General features: G+C 42.5%; 1 protein-coding gene across 2 annotated transcripts in view; it reads right to left on the reverse strand.

Annotated features, from left to right (window-relative positions):
- sh3bgrl (SH3 domain binding glutamate-rich protein like) overlaps nucleotides 1–23,730 on the reverse strand; it is a 64,014-nt gene that overhangs the window by 12,137 nt on the left and 28,147 nt on the right. For both annotated transcript variants that reach the window (XM_080187384.1, XM_080187383.1), the window contains exons 2-3: nucleotides 11,175–11,360; nucleotides 3,728–3,808 (exon numbers count right to left, since the gene is read on the reverse strand). In XM_080187384.1, coding sequence (XP_080043510.1) covers nucleotides 3,728–3,808; nucleotides 11,175–11,360 — 267 coding nt within the window. The remainder of the gene's footprint in view (nucleotides 1–3,727; nucleotides 3,809–11,174; nucleotides 11,361–23,730) is intronic.

A 23,730-nucleotide genomic window follows, 5' to 3' on the forward strand; every position in this document is an offset into this window, starting at 1 on the left:
GGGCGAGAGGTCATAGTCTTAGGCTAAGAGGCAGCAAATCTGAGTTAAGGAGAAACTACTTCTCCCAAAGGGTAGTGAATCTGTGGAATTCACCACACCAGAGTGCAGCGGATGCTGGGACAGTAAGCAAATTTAAGGAGGAGTTAGACGATTTTTAATTGGCATCGGGTTGAAAGATTATGGAGAGAAGGCAGGAAAATGGTAATGAGGAGCATATCAGCCATGATCAAATGGCGGAGCGGATTCAATGGGCCAAATGACCCAATTCTGCTCCTATATCTTATGTAAGCTATTGTCCCAATTGCTGCTGAGCGTTGTGAGAAACTGCATTCAGTGCTTAAACCTCATCTTCGTACAAGTTTCAATGACATATAAATCTGAGATTCTTTTAAGATTCGCTTATCTGACCAATATTTGCGTTTTGCGAGCAGTGTGCCTTGTGGCAATTTCGTGGGTTTAATTTACAGCCTGGATTTTACAGTAAAGTTAACTTTATTTTTGGTTAAAAAATTTTCCTCCCTTCCACCTCACTCTTTCAACTTTGCTCTTGCCTCTTGAAAGGTACATTTAGGCTTGGATTTTCACTAAGTTTGGAGCAAGCAGAAGCGGGTGGGTCCCAATTCCAAGATTCTGGACTGCTTTTCTGGCTTTCTGATTTTTTTGGGAGTGTCTTTTGAAGGGGCTGCTTCAGATTATGAGACTGCACCCAACATTCTCCACCTGGCTGGTTCCATTGTGGGAATCTGCAATTTTCATGGACTGAGGCCAGCTTTACCAAGAGTCATGGATCACAGACTGCACCCAGAATGATTTTGTGAATCACAGTCAGCATAAGGGAACATTTGAAACGTAAGGTCAAAAGGTCCTCTTGATGTCCCCCATTCCAGGCTTTGCATCTAACCTCCATGGCCCTTCATGCACCCTCCATGCCAAGCTATGTCTTTCCATCCAAAAAAAAATCTTAAAAGTTATTCATTCATTACTTTCCAATTTGTTCAAAAAATCCTTACAAAGCAATAGAAGTGTCAGTTATCCAGACCCTTTAAAGTATCAATAACATAAACTGTAAGCACATGAAAGCCCTTAACTGTGTATAAAGAAACATTGTGCTTTTGACAGGAGAGATCAGAAACCCAACAACATCAGTCAAGCAATGTTTTCTCTTGTGTGTAGGTGTTTCAACAAGAGTAATAGATGCCTGGGCTCTCAGCCAAGCTTCATTATATATCTTCATCTGGGAGCCTTTTTATATACATCTGATTGTTACTATAGAGTTCGGTGATCCTATACGGTATACAATGGGTCAATCGGCATAAAAGTGCCATGGCTTGGCAAGGGGGCATGAATGGTCATGGTGGTAGGGTGGAGAGCTGCAGCCAGTCATAGGGGGCAAGAGGTGGCATGGTTAGGGCGTAGGGAGTGTGTGGAGCATGAGGGGTGAAGTATAGGGGCCTAACCTTTTCTTGTTACAACTAGGATGAAGTCTCACAGTACCAAGATGGGCCTTTTAAATAGCCCACCTTGGCACCAGACTGCCCCCTGTGGCTGTCTCCAAATTCTTACCTGGGTTTGCGTTGCAGTCTGCAGCCATCACCCACTACCAACAACCCACCACCACCAGACATTGAAAATCCTGACTTTGCATGCACATTCTCCCAGGCGGGTATGTGGAGCTGGGAAGTTTCCTGGCTCCCGCTGCCACCTGGGTGATGAAAATCCAGGAACAATCCCAATAGGGGTCAGTGGCCATGCAGTACTTCAGTGGAGTGACAATTCTATGATACACAGGCTCAAACTGTCACCACTGGCAGCTGCTCAACTGCATTAAGAATCACAGCACCGTCCAAACTTATTCCCTGCCAATACATAATTGTTATTATACTGTTATTATTATCGTGTTATTATGGTCTGGAATGCACTACCTGAAAGGTAATCGGGTCAGTGGTTAAAATATGGAGAAAGAGGGTGGGACCAATTGGATAGCTGAACCAAAGAATCTACACAGACACAATGGGCTGAATGGCCTCCTTCTGTTCTATAAGAGTTCATGATGCATGAAAGACCACCACATCAAATGTAAATAAATGTCTGTAATGTTAGCTATTACAGAGGCAAAATAGGCACCCTCTTTAACAGCACATAATAAACGGAGGTGAAAATAGTCACACATCAAACACAACAGAAAGAGGAGAGCAGAAGTTATGACCCAGGTATTTGTATCATGAATTAGAGGATAAACAAAATTATACAACAGTGCAGAATAAACATTGCACTTTTCACATTAATATAACAATACTCAATATGGAAAAGTCCTCTCCAGTGGAAAACCTGAACCATCTAAAACAAATTAACAGCATGAGTCAAACAGCAGAATAGGGAAATTTGGGAAAGTGTGGCACGCACTGATTTTCCACAATGCCATTTCAATGTCCACCATTTAGCTTCATCACAGGGCAGGATTTTCTAGTCACACACACCCTGAAACTGCAAAATCCCACCTGAGCTCAATGGGCCTTTCCATGGTCCGCGTCTCACCCGCTCCAATTCCCATGGCAGACAGAACGGGAAAACTTTCCCCACAGTCATTTGATTTGTAAAGTCTATCAACACTAAAGGAACAAAGCCCCCTTAGCTTCAGTGTATGTACATACTACGTGGCTGTATACAAGCTCGGAAACTCTTAAATCTGGAGGAACATTCAGGGTTTTTTAAAAACTCGTTCTTGTGGGGTGGGTGTCGCTAGCTGGGCCAGTTTTTGTTGCCCCCTCCTAACTGCCCTTGAGAAGGTGGTGAGTCGCCTTCTTGAACCACTGCACACCATGTGGTGTAGCTACACCCACAGTACTAAGCAAAGCAGTTTTAGGAATTTTACCCAGGAACAGTGAAGGAATGGTGATAAAGCCCGAAGTCAGGGTGGTGTGTGATTTAGAGGGGAACTTGCAGGTGGTAGTGTTTCCATGTCTCTGCTGTCCTTGGTCCTACTAGATGGTAGAGGTCACAGGTTTGGAAAGTGTTGTTGAAGAAGCCTTGGTGAGTTGCTGCAGTGCATCTTGTAAATGGCACACACTGCTGCCACTGTGCGCCTGGAGTGGATGTAGTGAACGTTTGAGGTGGAGTGATGATCAAGTGGGCTTCTTTGTCCTGGACAGTGTCAAACCTTGAATGTTGTTGGAGCTTCAGACAAGTGGAGAGTATTCCATCATACTCTTGACTTCTGCCTTGTAGATAGTGGACAGGCTCTGGGGAATCAGGAGGGGTGTAATTCACTGCAGAATTCCAAGCCTTTAACCTGCTCTTGTAGCCACAGGGTTTATGTGGCAGTTCCAGTTAAATCTCTAGCTCATGGTAACCCCCAGAATGTTGATAGTGACATGTTCAGTGATGGTAATCTTACTGAACATCAAGGAACAGAAAATCTTTCTCAGAGATATATAAAAGAAGCCAATTTCAAAACGCATGACTACAAATATTGTGAGTGATGTTGGTGTGTGTTTGTATCTATTCATATTCAATTCCTCTGTGATCATGGATTAATATTTCTGCTAAAATAAAAGGAGAAGCAAAATTTGATATGGAAAATATTAAAGTGCTTGTATGAAAACATGGTTGGTGGTGATTTCAACACAGTTCAATTGGGACCAACTGACAATCCTTCAAATCAATTTTTAAAAATCTGGTTTATGCACTTCAAAGTTAATGGAAAGTCTCAGCTTATTCTAAATCTGACCTTTGATCCAGGTGGAGGTGTCAGGCCTAGAAATGCATACACAGCATTATTCTCTCTGGCATCAAAAAACGCTTCAAAGTTCTAGAAAGAGAGAAGATAGAATCATAGAATCATAGAATGATACAACACACACGGAGGCCATTTGGCCAATCATGTCTGTGCTGACTCTTTAAAAGAGCTATCCAAATGGCTCCACGGATCTTACATATTTCCCCTTCAAATATTTATGCAATTCCCTTTTGAGATTTCCAATTAAACCTTCTTCCATTACCCTTTGAGGCAGTGCATCTGAGATCATAACAGCTCATTGCAACAAACATAACCAATTAATTTGCATCCGGGAGCTTGGGGGGGGGTGGGTCTTTCGGGTCAAACCAAGTAACAAACTCAAATTACATTAGGACAAAGAAAAAGGGGGCGGCTCCCCAGAAGGAGGGGGAACGGCCCGAACAGAAACAAAAAAGTACAAAGGAAACTTAAGACACGTCAAATCAAAATGTGATTGTCGTGGTCTATAACGCACCTCAGCCCCTGCGGTGCCCAATAGGCGCGGAATCCGGGAGCTTGGGTTACCAGCACTTCATAAGGGAGAGCAATTAGCCCTTGTTTTCTCTACTACTTTTCAATAAATGCATTTCTCAATAATATCTGGAAGAACGAACTGGTTTGCAAATTGTCATGCAAGATCTAAATGGATGTGTCAAATATATACTAAACTATAAATGAACACACAGGATCTTATATCTTTCAACAAAATCATCTCTCATTCTTCTAAACGCCAATGGAATCAACCTTTCCTCATAAGGCATGTCTTCATGCCAGGAATCAGTCCAATAAACCATTTTTAAACTGCTTCTAATGCAATTATATCCTTTCTAAAGTCAGGATGCCAAAACTATCCAGAATATCCCGGGAGTGTCTCAATAGTTCTAAAATTCCCAGGAGCGTACAATAGTTCTAGGAAAATTCCTGAGAGTGTACCAATAATTGTTCCTCCTTCCTTTTGGGGAGCTGCCCCTTTTAATTTGTCCTTAATTTGAGTTTGTTTATTTGGTTGGTGTTGAAAGAGATACCAATAGTTCCAGAAGAATTTCCAGTGGGTTGTCAATGGCTCCAGGGAACTTTCAGGAATGTGTCAATGGCTCCAGTGACTCCTTGTGAATATATCATACGTTCCATGAAATCCTGGGTATTAATTGCATGCTAATTGTGCTTAATTGATTACAGGCAATAGGCAATTGGGGATTCACTTGTGCTCATATGCATAGGAACAAAGTGGGTATATGGTTTGGAAGTACTTTTTTGGTATGTATCTCAATGAAGAGAAAGCTTAGGAATGTGTAAAGATTAGCTCTAGTTTTATCCTTAACGACATGGCTTTCTGGAATTTAACATTGTTGCCTTAAGGTGAAAGTTGGAAACAAATAACTTTGAGACATAAAACTAAAACCCTATTGGCCACTGTGGAAAATGGTAGAAAGCAAGTGTAAACTTTCAGGGTGTGATTACTCTTTGATAATTTCAGTTTTGGAGCCTGAATCATATGACTAGTGGATGAGTGTGAACATGGATTATGCTTTTACCAATAGGAAACAAGGTAGACTACTTAGTGATGTGCATCTCCATCAGTTGCCTAATAAGAAAGGTTTGGATATTTAGTTAGGGTTCTTGGATAAAATCTACATGAAAAAAGATCGATTAAATGTCTATGAGGCATGGTCAGAATCTGATAGATTGGCTGGAATTTTACCATACCACCTGCCACGGAAATCGTAGCAGGTGAGGGGCAGATAATGGGAAGGTCTGTTGACCTCGTGTGATTTTACAGTCTCAGGACAAGTGAGATTATAAAATTGTGCCCGTTTTGTCAAGTTGCTATTTCATGCACATTAATATATACAGTACAAAAGATGGATTAAATTTAATTCAGGGCTATCTGGATTGGTACTAGCATTTCAATTACTGCAATGTGCCAATGTGTCTCATTTGGGAAGGCAACTGGTACTAACTGATCTTTAGTTCTCAGTGAAGGAGACTCTGATCAGATGGGTGCTGCATTAAGAAAATCCTGAAGAAAGTCATTTTCTCCAGCTTTTGTGGAACAAATGTGACACAAAGAATAGAAGATTCAATGATTGGCAGAGTCGAAATAATCCAGATGCAAGATGAAGGCAACAAACCAACAGCAGAGTTAAGTACAGACAGAAAGAGGATGAAAGTACTTTTAGTACATTTGATCATCATAACAGAACAAAATTAGAACCAGAATAATGGGCAAATAAATCTCAGGAACAACTAATATCATTATGCCCAAAGTAGGCACTCAAGGTCCTTTAAATGATACATGAGGAAGATGAAAATAATGCTGAATCCAAATAAAGTGTAACAGTCACAAAGAAATTTAGCCTTTGATGAACAAGTTAACTGTGCAGTACTAGATGATGCTTGAAGTTCAACAGTATGTGGGACAGATGGGTTAAAATGTTATCTTGACTCATTGATGAGGATCAATGCACAATTAAAGAATATAAAAGTACTATTTGCTGGAGGTTTTATGATGGTAGCATATTGAGATGAGTAAAGGGGGTTATATTTCTATCAAGAATAGCTAAAATAGGTCATTTTATAAATATTGACATAATCTACAGTGCGGTACCTTTGCTGCTGCTGAGTAAACCTTTGGAAAAGGCTCAGCTAAAACTTGACATGGAGCATGTTGGAAAGCAATGATGTCTCTGAAGTTAAATGGGTGGATGTAAATTTACAACTGTCTGACTTGTCTATTCATTTAATTTTGTTTAACAAAGAAATTAGTTAGGATCCTCAAGTGGGGATATTTTGCAATGAAGTGCTTTAAGAATATGGAGGTCTTTGATTTCATTTGTTTTAGAAGTTTGATAGCACATAAAAACTCTGTTTACTTAAATAGAGTTAATTGTATATTATTTGTGTCCAATTGAATGCAGAGGGTGGGTATTAACAGGAGGATTCGCTTTAACTCTAACACAGACTTAACCTGTGGCTGTTAGGTTAGGAATTCATATCTATAAAAAAAAACTCAAAGTATATCAAGATTGGTTCCAGGTCTATCCTTCACCTGGCTTCCTGGAATGTAAAGCAGGGTCAAGACTGTAAGCCCCTCATGGCCTGTGGGATATTACAGTTCTGCCAAGTAAACGGCAATTTAATTGGCCCTCGCTCCCCACCAGGGGGACATCCTGACCTAGGAATGTATTAATAGTTCCAAATGACTCCACACAAAGTTTGGAAACTTGTCAACAGGAAAAAAACAATCCACACAAACGTACTGGAATGAGTTTCAAAGCATCTTAAACTCTGTGTTGCTCATTTGAATTATTTTTGATAAAATGTTTCCCACTGGTTTGATGAATTCTCACACATTGGGTCAGATTCTCTGACCACACGCAGAGCTGAGATTCTCCAGTCCCGCTGCAGTGAACAGAGATTTGGCCAAGCGCCAAATTCTCTGTTCTCGCTGGCAGTGGCTGTGCGACGTGAATGGCCAGAGAATCCCAGCCGTTGTCTCCGACCTTCAAATTTGATCATCAGTGCTACATTTCAAACATTCTGTATTAGGTAAGGATTTATTTTCGGTGAAGTTTTATTTTTAAAAACATCAGTTCTCATTGCATACCCGCACTGAAGTGTATTCACCTTGCTCCTGCTTTTTAACTAATGTATTGCATTAAATATGCACAAATAGATCAAACAACGTTGCATGATAAACAATGAAGCTTGCCAGGGTTAAACTCAGAAATCATTGATCATCATCAATGCCAAACCATTATCAAGAAGAACTTTGTTCTCTGGGTTTTCTCTCCAAAGTAAGAAGACTCACAACACCAGGTTAAAGTCCAACAGGTTTATTTGATAGCACGAGCCACTAGTTTTTGGAGCGCTGCCACTTCATCAGGTAAGTGGGAGTTCCGTTCACAAACAGGACATACAAAGACACAAGCTCAGTTTACAAAATAATGGGTGGAATGTGAGTCTTTACAGGTAATCAAGTCTTAAAGGTACAGACAATGTGAGTGGAGAGAGAGTTAAGCACAGGTTAAAGAGATGTGTATTGTCTCCAGCCAGGTCAGTTAGTAAGATTTTGCAAGCCCAGGCAAGTCGTGGGGGTTACAGATAGTGTGACATGAACCCAAGGTCCTGGTTGAGGCCGTCGTCATGTGTGCGGAACTTGGCTATCAGTCTCTCTCAGCACTGTCGTGTGTCGTGAAGGCCACCTTGGAGAACGCTTACCCGAAGATCAGAAGCCAAATGCCCATGACCGCAGAAGTGTTCATTGATCGACCAAAGCAAGCAGAGAGGAGCAATTTGTGGCAGGAGTGTTAAGGGTAAGCGATTGACCTTTTTTCTTAGTTTTTCGCGGGGTTTCTCTTTTTTCCAAGTTTTTTAAAGGTAAAGCAGGAGTAGGCCATGGGGTGACCTGGGAAGGGTTTGTTAGCGCGCGAGGTTTAAAAAGCAGGCCGCACTATACAGCGGGCAACGTCGGTAGCAGGCACGGAATGTGCAGGTAGCAGAGTAAAGGCTGAAAGGCTTTGGCTCAACGGGCTTAGGTAGAAATGGGTGAGACAGGGTAGGTTTAGTTCTTAGTTTGTTAAAAACTAAGTAAATAAAATAAGGATGGAGGGTCAGATGATGTGTTGTTCCTGCATGATGTTGGAGTTGGTGGACTCCATTGTGGTTACCAGTGAGCATGTCTGCAGTAAGTGTTGGTTGCTTGAGGAACTCAGGCTCACGGTTGATGAGCTGGATTCTGAGCCTCAGACACTGCAACAAATCAGGGAGGGTGAGAGTTACCTGGACGCTGTGTTTCAGGAGACAGTCGCACCCCTTAGACTAACTTACTTGAATTCAGCCAGTGATCAGGGACAAGAGGGTGTGGCTGCGAGTGAGGCAGGTAGAGGGATCCAGGAGATAGAGTTCCAGGAGCCTCAGTCCCTGAACCTGTCCAATAGGTTTGAGATTCTTGCTCCCAGTGTGGACAGGAACAGGGATGTAGGGAGGATGAGCAAACTGACCACAGCACCATGGTACAGGGAGCCGTTCAAGTGGGGGGAGAAAAAAGAGACTTAGTCATAATTGGGGATAGTAAAGTTAGGGGCATTGACACTGTTCTCTGTGACCAAGATTGAGAATCCCGAAGGATGTGTTGTCTTTTTTTTATTTCTCTCTTTTTCGCACCTCAATACGCCAACATCTTCATGCACAGGCTCGAATAAGACTTCTTCACCGCACAGAACCTTCAAACAATGCTATACACTAGATACATCGATGACATTTTTTTCCTTTGGACACGTGGTAAACAATCACTGAAACAACTATATGATGACATCAATAAGTTCCATCTCACCATCAGACCCACCATAGACTAGTCTCTGGAATTGGTTGCATTCTTGGATACACGCATCTCCATCAAGGATGGTCACCTCAGCACTTCACCGCACCGCAAGCCCACGGATAACCTCACGATGCTCCACTTCTCCAGCTTCCACCCTAAAATGTTAAAGAAGCCATTCCTTACAGACAAGCCCTCCATATTCATAGGATCTGCTCAGATGAGGAGGATAGCAACAGACACCTCCAGCCACTGAAAGCTGCCCTCATAAGAACAGGGTATGGCGTTTGACTCATCGACCAACAGTTCCAACACGCCACAGCAAAAAACTGTACCGACCTCCTCTGAAGACAAACACAGGACACGGCAGACAGAGTACCCTTCGATGTCCAGCATTCCTTCGAGCAGAGAAGCTACGACATCTTCTCTGGAGCCTTCAACAAGTCATTGATAAAGCCAAACATCTCGCCAAGGCCAACCCCACATCCCCACTTCTTGCTTTCAAACAACCGCACAACCTCAAACGAACCATTGTCCGCAAACTACCCAGCCTTCAGGAGAACAGTGACCATGACACCACACAATCCTGCCACAGCAACCTTTGCAAGACGTGCCAGATCATCGATAAGGATGCCATCATCTCACGTGAGAACACCATCCGCCAGGTACATACTCTTGCAACTCAGCCAACGTTGCCTACCTAATATGCTGCAGAAAAGGATGTCCCGAGGCTTGGTACACTGGGGAGACCATGCAGATGCTATGACAATGGATGAATGAACACTGCTCAACAATCACCAGGCAACAGTGTTCTCTTCTTGTTGGCGAACACTTCAGCGGTCACGGCCATTCGGCCTCTGATCTTCAGGTATGCATTCTCCAAGGCAGCCTTCACGACACATGACAACACAGAGTCGCTGAGCTGAGACTGATAGCCAAGTTCCGCACATATAAGGATGGCCTCAACCGGGATCTTGTGTTATTGTCACACTACCTGTAACCCCCACGACTTGCCCGGGCTTGCAAAATCTCACTAGCAGTCCTGGCTGGAGACAATACACATGTTTTAACCTGTGCTTAACGCTCTCTCCACTCACATTGTCTATACCTTTTAAGACTTGATTACCTGTAAAAACTCGCATTCCAACCATTATTTTGTAATTTGAGTTTGTCTTTATATGCCCTGTATGTGAACAGAACTCCCACTTACCTGATGAAGGAGCAGTGCTCCGAAAGCTAATGGCTTGTGCTACCAAATAAACTTGTTGGACTTTAACCTGATTTGTGAGACTTCTTACTGTGTTTACTTCAGTCCAACGCTGGCATTTCCACGTCATTTTCTCTCAAATCCAGGGTTGATTTCTGGTATTAAATAGGGTGTTAAAAGAAATAACCATAAGTTTTGGAGATTTGAATCATTTGAGCAGCTTTAATCAATAAAGTGACACTACAGCTCGCAATAGCTGATGAAGAGAGAGATTATTACAGGAACCTTAAGTTTTAGAAAGCTGATATGTAAATGTATTTCTTTGTCATCATTTTTTACATAGGTTCAAAATGGTTAATACCTTTACTCCAAGAGTGGGCAAAGGCACAGGTGCACAACCACCTGGAGATCTAAGGCATTCCTCACACACAGGAAGATGCCTCAGAGCAGGTCAGTTTAAGGAAAATTGCGCAGGAGAAGAGTAACAAACAAGAGGCTTGGGTTGTGGAACCTGGAGAAGAATTTTGGAAGAGTGGATGGGTGGTTAAAAATGATAGAGGATGAGATGCAAGGTCAAAATGACAGGAGTGAAGTTTCTGATCAAGTGGCCACATGGCTGAGCTGAGACATAGAGAGAAAGTCATGGTTTTGGAGCAGAGAAGGATGTATAACAGAATACTAAGGAAGTAGAAAATCACTAACATAGGTGATATTGCACAATTAAACATTCGTCCACTGATATCAACAATATTCCTTTCTAGGCCTATTAAAATCCTGAAGCATGTTTTCAGTCAGTCAGATAAGTTATTGAATTTTCAAGAAAAGCTCACAAATACTAATAGAGAGACAATGTTTGTGAGAGGTCGCCTTACCCCACAGTAATGGTCGTTATTGAAGATCTGAGGTGGAAGTGGGTTTCCACTTACAGGTCGGCAGTTCTCAGGAACATTCTCCCTCATAAACATTTTGTTTTCTTCATTGACTGCAATGTCACATCTTTCAAACTCTATTTTGTTGGCCTGTAGGTAATCCAATACCTCCTGTTGCTGTTTCTTGATCTGCAAATGAAACCAATACACCAATTATTTTAATGCAGAAACACATAAAGGAGGCCCCAGTGCCCGAGGAGCTTGTGCACAGCCTGGCAGTTACTCATTCTAAAACTACAGACTAAATATACACTGTGCTGATCCTTTAGTAGTCATTATCTTAATGATACATAATATGTTCTTTGTCTGTTACTACCAGCACAGTTCTACCTAGATACACAAGTTTGGTAATGGATGAATGGCCCACCTTCCAATCTGGCCACAACATCTATTTCCTCTGTGGGCCTGAGAGAAGCACTCTTTGTTTTAATTTATCCTTGGGATATAGACATTGCTGGCTCACCAGCACTTACTGCAGAGGGCAATTCCTGCCCATTCTGACAGTTTATCAATATTCTCCTCTAGTGACTCTCGCTGCCCCTCCCCCCCAAATTTGTTGCCTTCCACAAGTTTGGAAATCATATTTTTAATTCCAAAGTTTTATGTTCCTTGATAATTTGATTTCACAGTTCTTCCTTGTCTTCCTATTTGTTTTTTTCTATTTCTCTCTTTTTCTCTGCATTCTCCCTCATCATCATGCTCCCTCCCCCGCTCTGTCCATGTGCTTAACGTCTGTCTCATTTCTCATCATCAATTTTTCCATCACGCAACTTGCAAATAGGTTTCAATAAAATAAAGAATACATTTTGCTAAGAAAAGGAAATAGAGGACAAATACGCAAATCACTGTCATCTTTTTATATTGATATAAAGGCAAAAATCATTCATAAGGGGTGTGAGTTCAGTGAGCCTTGGTACATGAGAGCATCTATGAGAAGGTAGAAAGGCTTGAAGACATCAACAGCAGAGCTGAGTGTGTTGTGCTCTGCTCACAGGCTGAAGTGAAACTGAGACTGTATTACATGACACACTTCCCTATTATTGATGCCATGCTATTATCCCTAAAAGGCATATCACAACAATCACTAAAAGTAATGAGACAGCTTAATAAAGAAAACAAACAAAGTACAAGGATTTATTTCTGAAGGGATAGTATTGAAATATAGAGAAGTTATGCAAAACTTATTTCAAGTTTTGGTTAGATCACACCTAGCACAGTTCTCATCACCACATTATAATACCAATACAGAGGCAGTGGAGAAGATGCTAAACTTACTTTCGCTAGAATTAATACAAAAGCTGAAAGATCATCCCTTCAGGAAAAAAAGAAATCAGATTAGTGCAGAAGGAGGCCATTCAGCCCCTTGAGTCTGCACCAACTCTCCGACAGAGGCTCATCCCCCCCATCCCAATAACTACATATATTTATTCCTTAATCCCCCTAAACTATATATCTTAGGACACTAAGGGGCAATTTAGCATGGCCCCTGTGTTAGGAGACCGGAGCACCAAGAGGAAACTCACGCAAACACAGGGAGAATGTGCAAACTCGACACACAGTCACCTAAGGCCAGGATCAAACCGGGGTCCCTGACATTGTGAGGCAGCAGTGCTAACCATTGTGCCTACAGGACACAGTCAGTTTTTTGTTGAAAGTGAAGGCCAAAGAGTGATCTGAAAGATTTGGACGTGCGTGTTTTGTGGGAAGCGCAAAACTAAAGGCTTTCAATATAAGATAGTTACCAAAACACTCAATCAGGGATTCAGAAGTAACCGAGAGAGTGGTGAGAATACGTAACTTACTATCACAGCAGTGACTGAAGCAAATAGTATAGATGCATTAAGGAGAAAAAAGATTTAGGAAGAGGCTTGATAAACATATCTGTGAAAAACAAATGGTGGGTTCCACTGATAGAGTTGGATATAGAAGAACAAAAGGAATAAAGCTGAGCAGAAATACCATCATGGACCTTTTGGATGGAGTGGCTTGTTTCCGTGTTGTATATTTTATAACATATAATGCTGATAGGCTATTGATATCCAGCAGAATTGGCAACACAGTCCAATCCTGCATCTGCATCGCACTTGCACTTTCTGACAGGATTTTCTGCCCAATGAGCAGGAGCAGAAATTCCAATGAATATCATTTTGCTAACAGCACCAGTGGTGGTCCCACCAGCACTCTGTTTAAGATTAACAAAACTCAATACAGACTAGAGATCGAGCTGGGGATTTTCCTGATCTGTATAGTATAGCTTCTTGTTTCAACTTATAGATATCAACACTTGTGGAGATGCATGTTAGCTGATGTCTGTGATAAAACCTTCCATAATTTAGGGAGGCCACAAAATGGCTGGTGTGTCGGACAGAGCAATGTCTCAGTGGGGTTGTGGAGAGGACTGCTCTAGACTGAGATTGAGTACATTACTGAGGCACTGTAGAAAAGGTTTTAGTACATCCCACCATTCTATGCTTTAGTCCGGGAGTAAAATAAGAAAAAGGAGAAAAGTATTTAACTCTCCCAATATTAGAACAAAATTTCTGAATAGTCAAATCTGGTCACGATGTCTTTCCACTGTTCAGGAACATATTTTGTTGAAACAGTTAAACAAAACACTTGAAGGGGACAAACATGGAAATATTGCAAAAGCAGCCATCCAGCTTTGTTTTCATAAAGCACCAAATTAACAAACTGTCCCAAAGCAGCAACAGCCTTCTGCATTGGTGAGGGAGTGGGGGATACTTGTTCGTTTCGTGAAGTCATGAGTAGGTCAAACCATTTGCAAAACAGAAGGGAGCAGGGAGAAAAACAAAAGGTTCAATGCCTTCTGCTATTGCCGTCAATAGGCCATTGAGGGGTCATTTCCTTTGAGAATAATGGCACAGTGCCATTGCCTCGAGATGTTAAAATCAATACAGTAGGATAAAGTCCAGAGTGACATTGCAGGAGCAGTGTTTGTCAGGTCAGTCCAAAGGCAGTCCCCGTCCAGTCTGTCTAGTATGTCACACCAACACAACAAAATATAAATGCCATTAACCAGGAATCAAAATGCGCCACTCTACTATGCTACTAATCTAATCAAACAGTGCACAATACTATCAAACACAGCCTCCCAAGTCTATACGTGAAGCCTATAATTAAATCAATTAAGGCTTATGCAGCAACAGAATTTTACCCACACACTGTCACAATCAATGTGAACATCATTTATCAATAAATTATGCTCAGGATCTAATGCGACCGTTGCTTGGATATTAATGTAATCCAGATCAAAACAGCAGCAATGGCCTTCCATTTATGGGAAAGTAAAAAACAGAGGATTCTCAAATTGAACTGTTGCCAAGCAGTTAATGACCAAATTTGGTAGCAACAAGAGGCAGCCTGATTTCAAATTCAATCGCAATTCAAGAGCTACGCAGCCAGTCAATTTGCCAGCAGTCAGACACAAAAGGCTGAACATGTAGCAGCTACTCACAGTATGCCCACCAGCAGAGGTGCTCATTTTGTTCACTTTGGCATGAAGTAGATTGGAATTGTCTCCTCAACCTCATCAGGTGATGCCTTTAAAGTGTAGGAAACACCCCAAAGCAAAGCTCTCCAAAACACTGCTGCTCGATTTTTGACGGCGTGTGCCAGGGTCACATGGGTGCCAAGCTCTGCAACTAGGCCCCATTTGACCTTATATTTTTTATTCTGTCAATTGTCTTACTTGATCTTTTGTGAACCTGGAATTTTAGGACACTTTTTTATTAGCATTACTCATTATCAGTGGATTAAAGTGACATAGCCACTTTAGTTCACAAATTGAAATATATTCCATTTTTTAAAGTTATAATGCCCATCTCTAGGTTGCCTTGGGAAGGTGATGGTAATTCCACATTGTTGTTAGTTCCAGGATTTTGACCCAATATCAACTATCAGATTGTGGCTACCGCCAAAGCCATCAAGATCCCCCAACCACCCCACCCTTTGCCTCCATGCTGCCCCAATATGGACAGATTTTGCTTCAAAGCCAGGAGAAGATGGAAGTAAAGGTGAAACATTTAATCAACAGAATAGGCAATGGGAAGAAAATGAAGTGAGGAATCTTAGGGAGTAGCAGCACTATCGCTGGGATATCGCTTGGTGTTTTTCTCAGTGGCGGGGGGCAGTGTACCATTTGCTAGCAGCGGAATCTTCATATGGCCTCATTGCTGATGGTGGCTCCATTGTAGGGGTGAGTGTGGGGGGCTTCCTAAGGTTTCCCAGGTCAACCACTGAAAGTTATCCCCAGGTACCTACTGGGTTTGGCCCACAGTGCCAGTTATGTGTGGCAGAGATGAGGGACTGGGAGAGCTGTGGGTAGGCAGGTCTGCTGCTGGGGAGGTCCCTGTGGCACCCTCAATCAGCCCAAAAGTCTACATAGATTTGCCAGCCGCTAATGTCAGGTCAGCCCCTCTGCTCACGCCAACCTGTGTGAAATCATCCTAGGCCCACCTTCTAGTCCCTCCCCACCCCCGCAGGACAAGGAAGATTCTACCCCCACGTTCCAGCTTGAAGACCCAGCTGAGGAATTGTGGAAAAGAGAAATAAAATTAGCAAGAGGGAAACCTTTATAGAACTTGGCACTGATGGGCATCATTGCATTAACGACAAACAAAAACAAATTCTCCTGCCTGAAACCGGAGATATTTGATTCTCTTACTTAATACAGAGCAATACAAGTTAGGAGACAACAAATGCAATGTCGGATCGAACTCAGCCGGTTTAGCATGCTGGCACAGTGGTTAGCACTGCTATCTCACAGCGCTGGGGTCCCAGGTTCAATTCCAGCCTCAGGTGACTGTCTGTGTGGAGTTTCCACATTCTCCCTGTGTCTGCGTGGATTTCCTCTGAGTGTTCCGGTTTCCTCTCACAGTCCAAAGAGGTGCCATGCTAAATTGCCCCTTAGTGTCGGGGGATTAGCACGGTAAGCAAGCAGGGTGATGGGGATAGGGCCTAGGTGGAATTGTGGTCAGTATGGGCTGAATGGCCTCTTTCTGCACTGTAGGGGTTCTATGATTCTATCTGTGGAGAGAGAAACAGAATTAACGTTTTGAGTCCAATATGACCCTTTTTCAGAACTCAAAGAAGAGAGTTGTTCTTGACTGTTCCAAAGAAGTCAAGCTGGACTTGATTTCTCTCTCCACAGACGCTGCCATGAAACCTACTGAGTTTTTCTGGCATTTTCTATTTTTATTACAAATGCTTAACAGAATGACCTGATTGAGAATTTTATGGTTTTCAAATGACTTGTCTTTCGGGGTCTCACTGCAGGATTTTATAATTAGCCAAAGCAGTACAAATTTGGGGACAGGGACTGAGCACAGTAAGAGTGTCCTGGATACAATAATATTTAAATTGGGCAACAGCCATTTTCCACTGTCTTCAAAATCCAAATCCAGAGGAAAAAAGTCAGGCAAGAATGAGATTAATAGTCAGTCTCAGCTTGGAAGTACTGAAAATACCAGGGTGACACTCAGACACTACTGGAACTGTTCAGTCTGCAAAAGAATGTTTTAGGATTAATTGAGGAAATGAGCAAATGCTGCCGGCTGCTCTTTGTACACTAAAAATCCTGGTTTGAGGATTTGATATGCAGAAGCAACTCAAAGAGCAATCCCTCTCCCAAACAATCCCCCACCTCATCATGTAACTCAGGTTCCCAGCAAACTTCTTGCTGTGTGTTGGAATCGCATCATTAATTGTCAGATTAATCCCTGCTTAAACTCCATACGCCATGGCGATTAAAAGAAAAAAATACCCTCACTCATTTGAAGGAGACACTCAATTTTTGCACAATTCTATTTTTATTTTTCTCGACACATGGGGCATTGCAACAAGGGGTGATCTCCTTAATAAGATTCAAAATGTTTCTTTATTGCACTATTGATAAAGTGACACTAATATTAAAAATGCCAAATTTTGTAAAAAAAAGCCAAATGCAAAGTTTACAGTGATTATCCCAATGCCCACACAGAACAAATAAAAAGTGAACTGTGAACTGCAGTACGTGTAAAAATGAAGAAAATTGTGTATTTGTTTTGGGGCTCTCACAATTTCAGGTTGTTCGAAAGCACTTTACAGACTAACGCAAAACTTTTGAAGTATGGTCACTGTTGTAATGGAGGAAACATGGCAGCCAAACTGTGCACAGCAAGCTCCCACAAACAGTGTTGAGATAATGACCTGGTATATCACATTGCTATGTGTGGTATATTGCTCCACACTGGGGAGCTAATTGAGTGATGTTAGTTTAGACACTGCCCACACAAGATCAGGGCACAATTCCAGCTCAGCTTACTGAGCTGCACAGTTCCCTCAACCAGTCAGCCTGGCAAGCCTGGAGATCTGATTGCTGCTGGCCACGAACCCACTACACTAAATTCTCAGGCTGGGTTGAATCATTTGTGGAGAGTTATGGAGGGCTCCACAAAGACAAACACACACAGACATCCCGGCACAATGTTCAAAGGTGGCACCTCCGGTTGGGATTTTCCCTTCTCTCCACCTCAAGGCACACAAGCCAATTTTAGCCCCCCCACCACCACCCCCCCGCCCCCGACTAAGCATAGGTTGATTTTTATCTTACATCAGATTCTTTAGTATTAATTAACAAGTCACATTACTGTACAAAATCTCTGCAATAAAAAGCCCTAAATGTGCAGGCTTTAAACGTGAAAATTTTGCTCTACGTGTTTAGGCAAAAGATATGGAAAATGTGAGGCACCAGGGAACAGACAGCACCATCACCTCAAAACCACACACGATCCAACCACTGATTCAATGTCCTGCAAATCGTTATCTAACAGCACTGTGGGAGATATCCGAACCACAGACTGCAGAGGCTCATCACCTCCTCAGAGGCAACTAAGGATGGGAAATAAATACAGGCCCTGCTAGTGACATCCATATCCTAAATTTTTATGAACTTCTGTGAGGGATACCGGCTTGGATTTGTCTCAGCGGCTGTTGGACAGGCTTGTACTCTGCAGCACAGAGCTTGTGAAATGATTGTCGCTATTTGATACTCCTCTTTCTCTGGGCAATCTAAACAAAACTGAGGCAAACCAATTGCTTTTGTAGGGACAGAGGAGACATTGTATTGATGCCAAAAACAAGTGAATTGATCAGTCACACTGATGTGACAGTCACAGTTTGTCTGCCCTGGTTTTACATTGCACAGGACATGTCGATAGAATGATTATACTGAAAAATTTACCAGCAAAGGTTCACGGATCACTACTGCCTGTCAGTCTAATTTGAGATTGTGCAAGCGTGATTTCAGCACGGTTAACATCATTCCTGCTTGTAATTCACTGCAATGTGCCACACAAAAATTAAGTACAAGACTGTTTCTCTGCTGTGAGAAATTTAACCAACAGCAATTGACAGTGACTCTCATATCATCTAGTCATTCAAACTTTCAGTGTGTGTTAAACACCTGGCATCAGCCAGACCATTCAAACTCCACATTACGACACATAATATCCCAAATTCACTGCCACGGTCTGGGAAAAACTTCTGAAAATTTCCATGCTTTTATCGAATCCTTTCATTGTTTCATCTCTGCCTCTGTAACCTTCTCCAATCCTAAAAATCCAGTTCCAAACTCTGTATTTTGACTTCTTGTCTTTCTCCTACTCCTACTTGGACTCATGCCTTTCTCCTACTCCCACCCCACCCACCCAAGGCCAGCCTTTATCCATCAATCCTAAAGGCCCTAAACTTTTCAATGTCCTCCAATCCCTCTCCTCCTCTCAGACACCTTCTTACAACCTGTGTATTTTGTAGTGTGCCAGCCTGTTCAGGTTTGATGAAATCACCATTAACATTTACAATGCCAACCTGCCCAATGCCATTAACGAGCTCCTCCGTTACCATGCTCTAAAAGGGCATTGGTGACCATGGTCCTCCATGTTAATCTTGCTCAGGAGGCATGGATCGTCTTCATTGATGGAACATTATCCAGTTCATGAGGCTCTTTAGAACGATTATTCTTTATCTGACTAGATCTCTTTTCCCATCAATCTTTCCTATCATCATCAGACTTTCCAATTATGATTTCTGTTTTCTGCAAAGTGAGATGTGCCTCTCCAATGAAATTTCATTTCATTTGAATTTGGTTTTCAATTAACATTACCCAAAGGGTTGACGGTGCTTTGATGTTTTCTCTAATGTGACGAAACAAACATTCTGTATTTTCTCAATATTTCTATCGCAGGATAAATTTGGAATTTATGTAGCCTCAACAACATGTAGTTTAATAATCTTTAAGACGTTAACTTTCAGATCCTAGATGTGTAATTTGCAACACAGCGTTCCACGTAACTTTAAAGATTTAGGATCAGTTCTGTACAGATTTCAGACCAAGGTATAATATGCTTGAACTTTAAGTTACCTCCCTTCACTTCCTGGCCCCAATTCCCACATATACCCCTACTATCCTTAATCTCTGAACCATCTCCCCTCTCCCCACTCCCTATATTCCCACCCAACTAATTCCAACACTGCCCTTGAGTTCTGACTCCCTCACTGGCCTGCACTTGATTCTCCCTCACTATCTTTGATCCCCAACCCCTCCTATTGTGCTCAACTTACAAATCCTGTCTCTATTCCAAGAGCTCCGCCCCCCCATCACACTGTTCTCAATTCCTGATTCATATCCCGCCCTCTCCCCTTGTTTTGCTGTGCCTTTGTATATCAGAAACCACACTCCAGTCTACCTATGAGGAGCTGTCACAGTGGCCTGGTGCTAACAGGTTGCCATGCTCACTTCCTCAGTGTGTTCCTGGACCTGCTGTGCGATGGGCCTATGTGTAAATGTTTTCCCTATATAAAAGAAACAGAGCGATAAGATCAATCAGTGCTAACTGCTGATATGTTTAGAATATTTACTGTAAATGACTTACAAAGCTTATGGCAATTTATGGAGTATTTGGAGAGCTGCAAGTGGAACAGGCAGAGCCCAGGAGAGATTAAACATTCTTACCAGCAACAGTTAAATCACTTAAGCAAGCAGAAGGAAAACCATTAAAATGTCCAGGAAATCAGATAAATGAGCAGATCCTTACATGTGAAATGTGTGGCCCGCTGACCCGTGTCGACTGAAATAAGGAGGAAGTCACTTAGGACCAAGATGTGGAGGCATTTGTTTTTACTCAGCAGGTTGTGTGTCTCTGGACAGGGCTTTGGAAGCTCAGTCATTCGAGTGTGTTCAAGATAGAGGTCAACAGATTATTAAATACCAATGGCTTAAAGGGGTTTGGGGATAGTATACGGGGAAAGGCATTGAACTGGATGATCAGCCATGATCATATTGTATTTCTGAGGCTGTATAATGATCTGGTCAGACCTCACTTGGAATACTGTGAGCAGTTTTGGGCTCCGTATCTAAGGAAGGATATGCCGGCCTTGGAAAGGGTCCAGAAAAAGTTCACAAGAATGATCTCTGGAATGAAGAGCTGTCGTATGAGGAACGGTTGAGGACTCATTGGAGTTTAGAAGGATGAGGGGGGGGATTTTACTGAAACTTACAGTATAGTGTGAGGCCAGGATAGAGTGGACGTGGAGAGGATGTTTCCATGAGTAGAAAATACTGGAATCAGAGGGCACAATCTCAAGCTAAAGAGACGATACTTTGGAACAGAGATAAGGAGGAATTTCTTCAGCCAGAGAGTGGTGAATCTGTGGAACTCTTTGTGGCAGAAGGCTGGGGAGTGTTTTTAAGACACAGATAGATAGGTTCTTGATAAATAAGGAGATCAGAGGTTGAGGGGAAAAGGCAGGAGAATGGGGATAAAAAAAAACAGCCATGATTGAATGGCGGAACAGACTCGATGGGCCAAGTGGCCTAATTCTGCTCCTATATCTTACGCTATTATGGCAGAACAGATCCGATGGGCTGAATGGTCTATTCCTGTTCCTATGTGCATATATTCCTATGCAATCTGTGATATACCAACACTGCATTCTTAGCCAAGTTGGTGTAAAAGATTTTTGTTGCCTTTCTGCACTGAGTGCCTGTCTTTATACATGGTAGCACAGTGGTTAGCACTGCTGCTTCACAGCTCCAGGGAGCTGGGTTTGATTCCCGGCTCGGGTCACTGTCTATGTGGAGCTTGCACATTCTCCTCATGTCTGTGTGGGTTTCCTCCAGGTGCTCCGGTTTCCTCCCACAGTCCAAAGATGTGCGGGTTAGGTTGATTGGTCATGTGAAAAAATTGCCCCTTAGTGTACTAGGATGCTTAGGTTAGAGGGATTAGCGGGTAAAATATGTTGGGATTTGGGGGTAGGGCCTGGGTGGGATAGTGCAGACTCGATGGGCCGAAGGGCCTCTTTCTGCACTGTAGGGTTCTATGATTCTTTTTAAAACTTGATCTTTCCCGGATTTTTGGGGATGACTAACAAATAGCCAGTGCTAGCTTGTAATTTCTAAGAAATGGCAAAAGCAGAAGTTTAGGGTGTTTGAATTACGGGAAATCCAAATTGTACAATTAGTTTGACAGTGCACGTGATTCTGAAACCTCACAGAATTGGTTTAATTTCCTCTCTCCATTGCCATTCAGCTGTAAATCTTCATACTGTCATCTCTTACCCACAGGCTCATGAGTTCAAAAACTGCTCCAGAGAATTTTATTTAATTTTTCATGGGCTCTGGGCATCACTGTCTTTGCCAGAATTGACTGCCCATCCCTAATTACCCTTGGAAAAGTGGTGGCGAGCCACCTTCTTGAACCATTGCAGTGCGTGAGGCATAGGTATACCTACAGTGCTGTTAGGAAGGGTGTTCCAGCATTCTGATCCAACAATACTGAACAAACAGCAATATATTTCCATGTTAAGGTGGTGTGTGACTTGATGGGGCATTTGCAGGTGGTGGTGTTCCCCTGCAACTGATACACTTACCCTTCTAGGTGTAGAGGTTGTGAGTTAGGTGCTGTCATAGAAGCCTTGATGGCTTGCTGCAGAGCTCCTTGCAAATGGCACATGCTGCTGCTACTGTGTGTCAGTGATGCAGAGAGTGAACACTTAAGGTGGTGGATGGGGTGCTATTAAGTGGGCTGCATTGTCCTGGATGGTGTCAAGCTTCTTGAGTGTTACTGGAGCTGCACTCATCCACGCCAGTGGAGAATGTTCCATCACACTCCTAACTGGTGCCTTGTACATGGCGGACAAACTTTAGGGGTCAGACTCTGACCTACTCTTGCAGCCGCAGTATTTATATGACTGGCCAGATCAGTTTCTGATCAGTGATAACCCCCAGAATATTGATATTGGACTGGGACACATTATCTAGACTGACACTCCAATGCAGTACACACGGACTATCAGACATGCTAAACTGAAGTCCCATCTTGCCTCTCAGGTGTATGTAAAAGATCCTATGGCTATCATTTATCCCTCACTAACATCAATAAAACAGATTTACAGATATTTACAACATTGCTGTTTCTGGAAGCTGTGCAGAAATTGGCTCCTGCGCTCCCACAGTGAATACATTTTTTAAAAGTATTTCACTGCCTGTGTTTTAGGATATCCTGAAGTTGTAAAAGGTGCTATATAAATGCAAGTCTTCCTTTGTTCTCTATGTAGACTGTATTTGTGTAACATGGCACATCCCCCTTCACTATGCAATTGTTTTTCTCTCCCTATCATCACAAGACACACGGCCCTGGGTTTTCCCTTTTGATCTATGCAGTCAACATTACCATCCAGATCTCTTGTTCCTCACTGATAGGAACCTTTAATATCAGAGAGCACGCTGTAGCAAAGCATTTGCTACAGCAGCAGAGCACAGGTACATTTCCTATTCAGCAAGCATATATCCACTTGTCATATTCAAAGCCCTTTCCCCTCTTGCATTTCCAGTGTCTGCGGTGATTTTCATAGGAGTAAAAACATGGCAGATGTAACATTGGGAGGATCAATGGCTTTGGGCCTATGGTTCTCAAAACCCTCCACTAGTGATTTCCTCATCTCATGTCTGAGTCTGTGGTACACTAGTTGCTAGAGACTGATTGCTGTGATTAATAAGCCACTACATTATTGTTTTTATTATGTGGCTATTAGGATAGTAGAGGTGAATTCGGAGGACTTTGAGAGTCTTTTACAACTCCTCAGTTTCAACAAGGACAGCATTTTTAAAAATGTAAAAAAAGCAACAATTCATGGATGTTTTGCAAAGTGCATAATATCAATGCATTCTTACACACTAAGCAGCACGGTGGCAAAAAGATTAGCACTGTTGCCTCAGAGCGCCAGGGACCCAGGTTCGATTCCAGGCTTGGGTCACTGTGTGGAGTTTACACATTCTCTCCCGTGTCTGCTTGGGTTTCCTCCAGGTACTCCTGCTTCGTCCCACAGTCCAAAGATGTGCAGATTAGGTTGAGTGGCCATGCTAAATTGCCCCTCAGTGTCAGGGGGACGATCACGGTAAATGCATGGGGTTATGGGGATAGGGCCTGGGTGGGATTGTGAT

Source organism: Carcharhinus amblyrhynchos, chromosome 4 (assembly GCF_965287045.1).
Source record: "Carcharhinus amblyrhynchos chromosome 4, sCarAmb.v2.hapA, whole genome shotgun sequence".
Classification (NCBI taxonomy): Eukaryota; Metazoa; Chordata; class Chondrichthyes; order Carcharhiniformes; family Carcharhinidae; genus Carcharhinus; species Carcharhinus amblyrhynchos.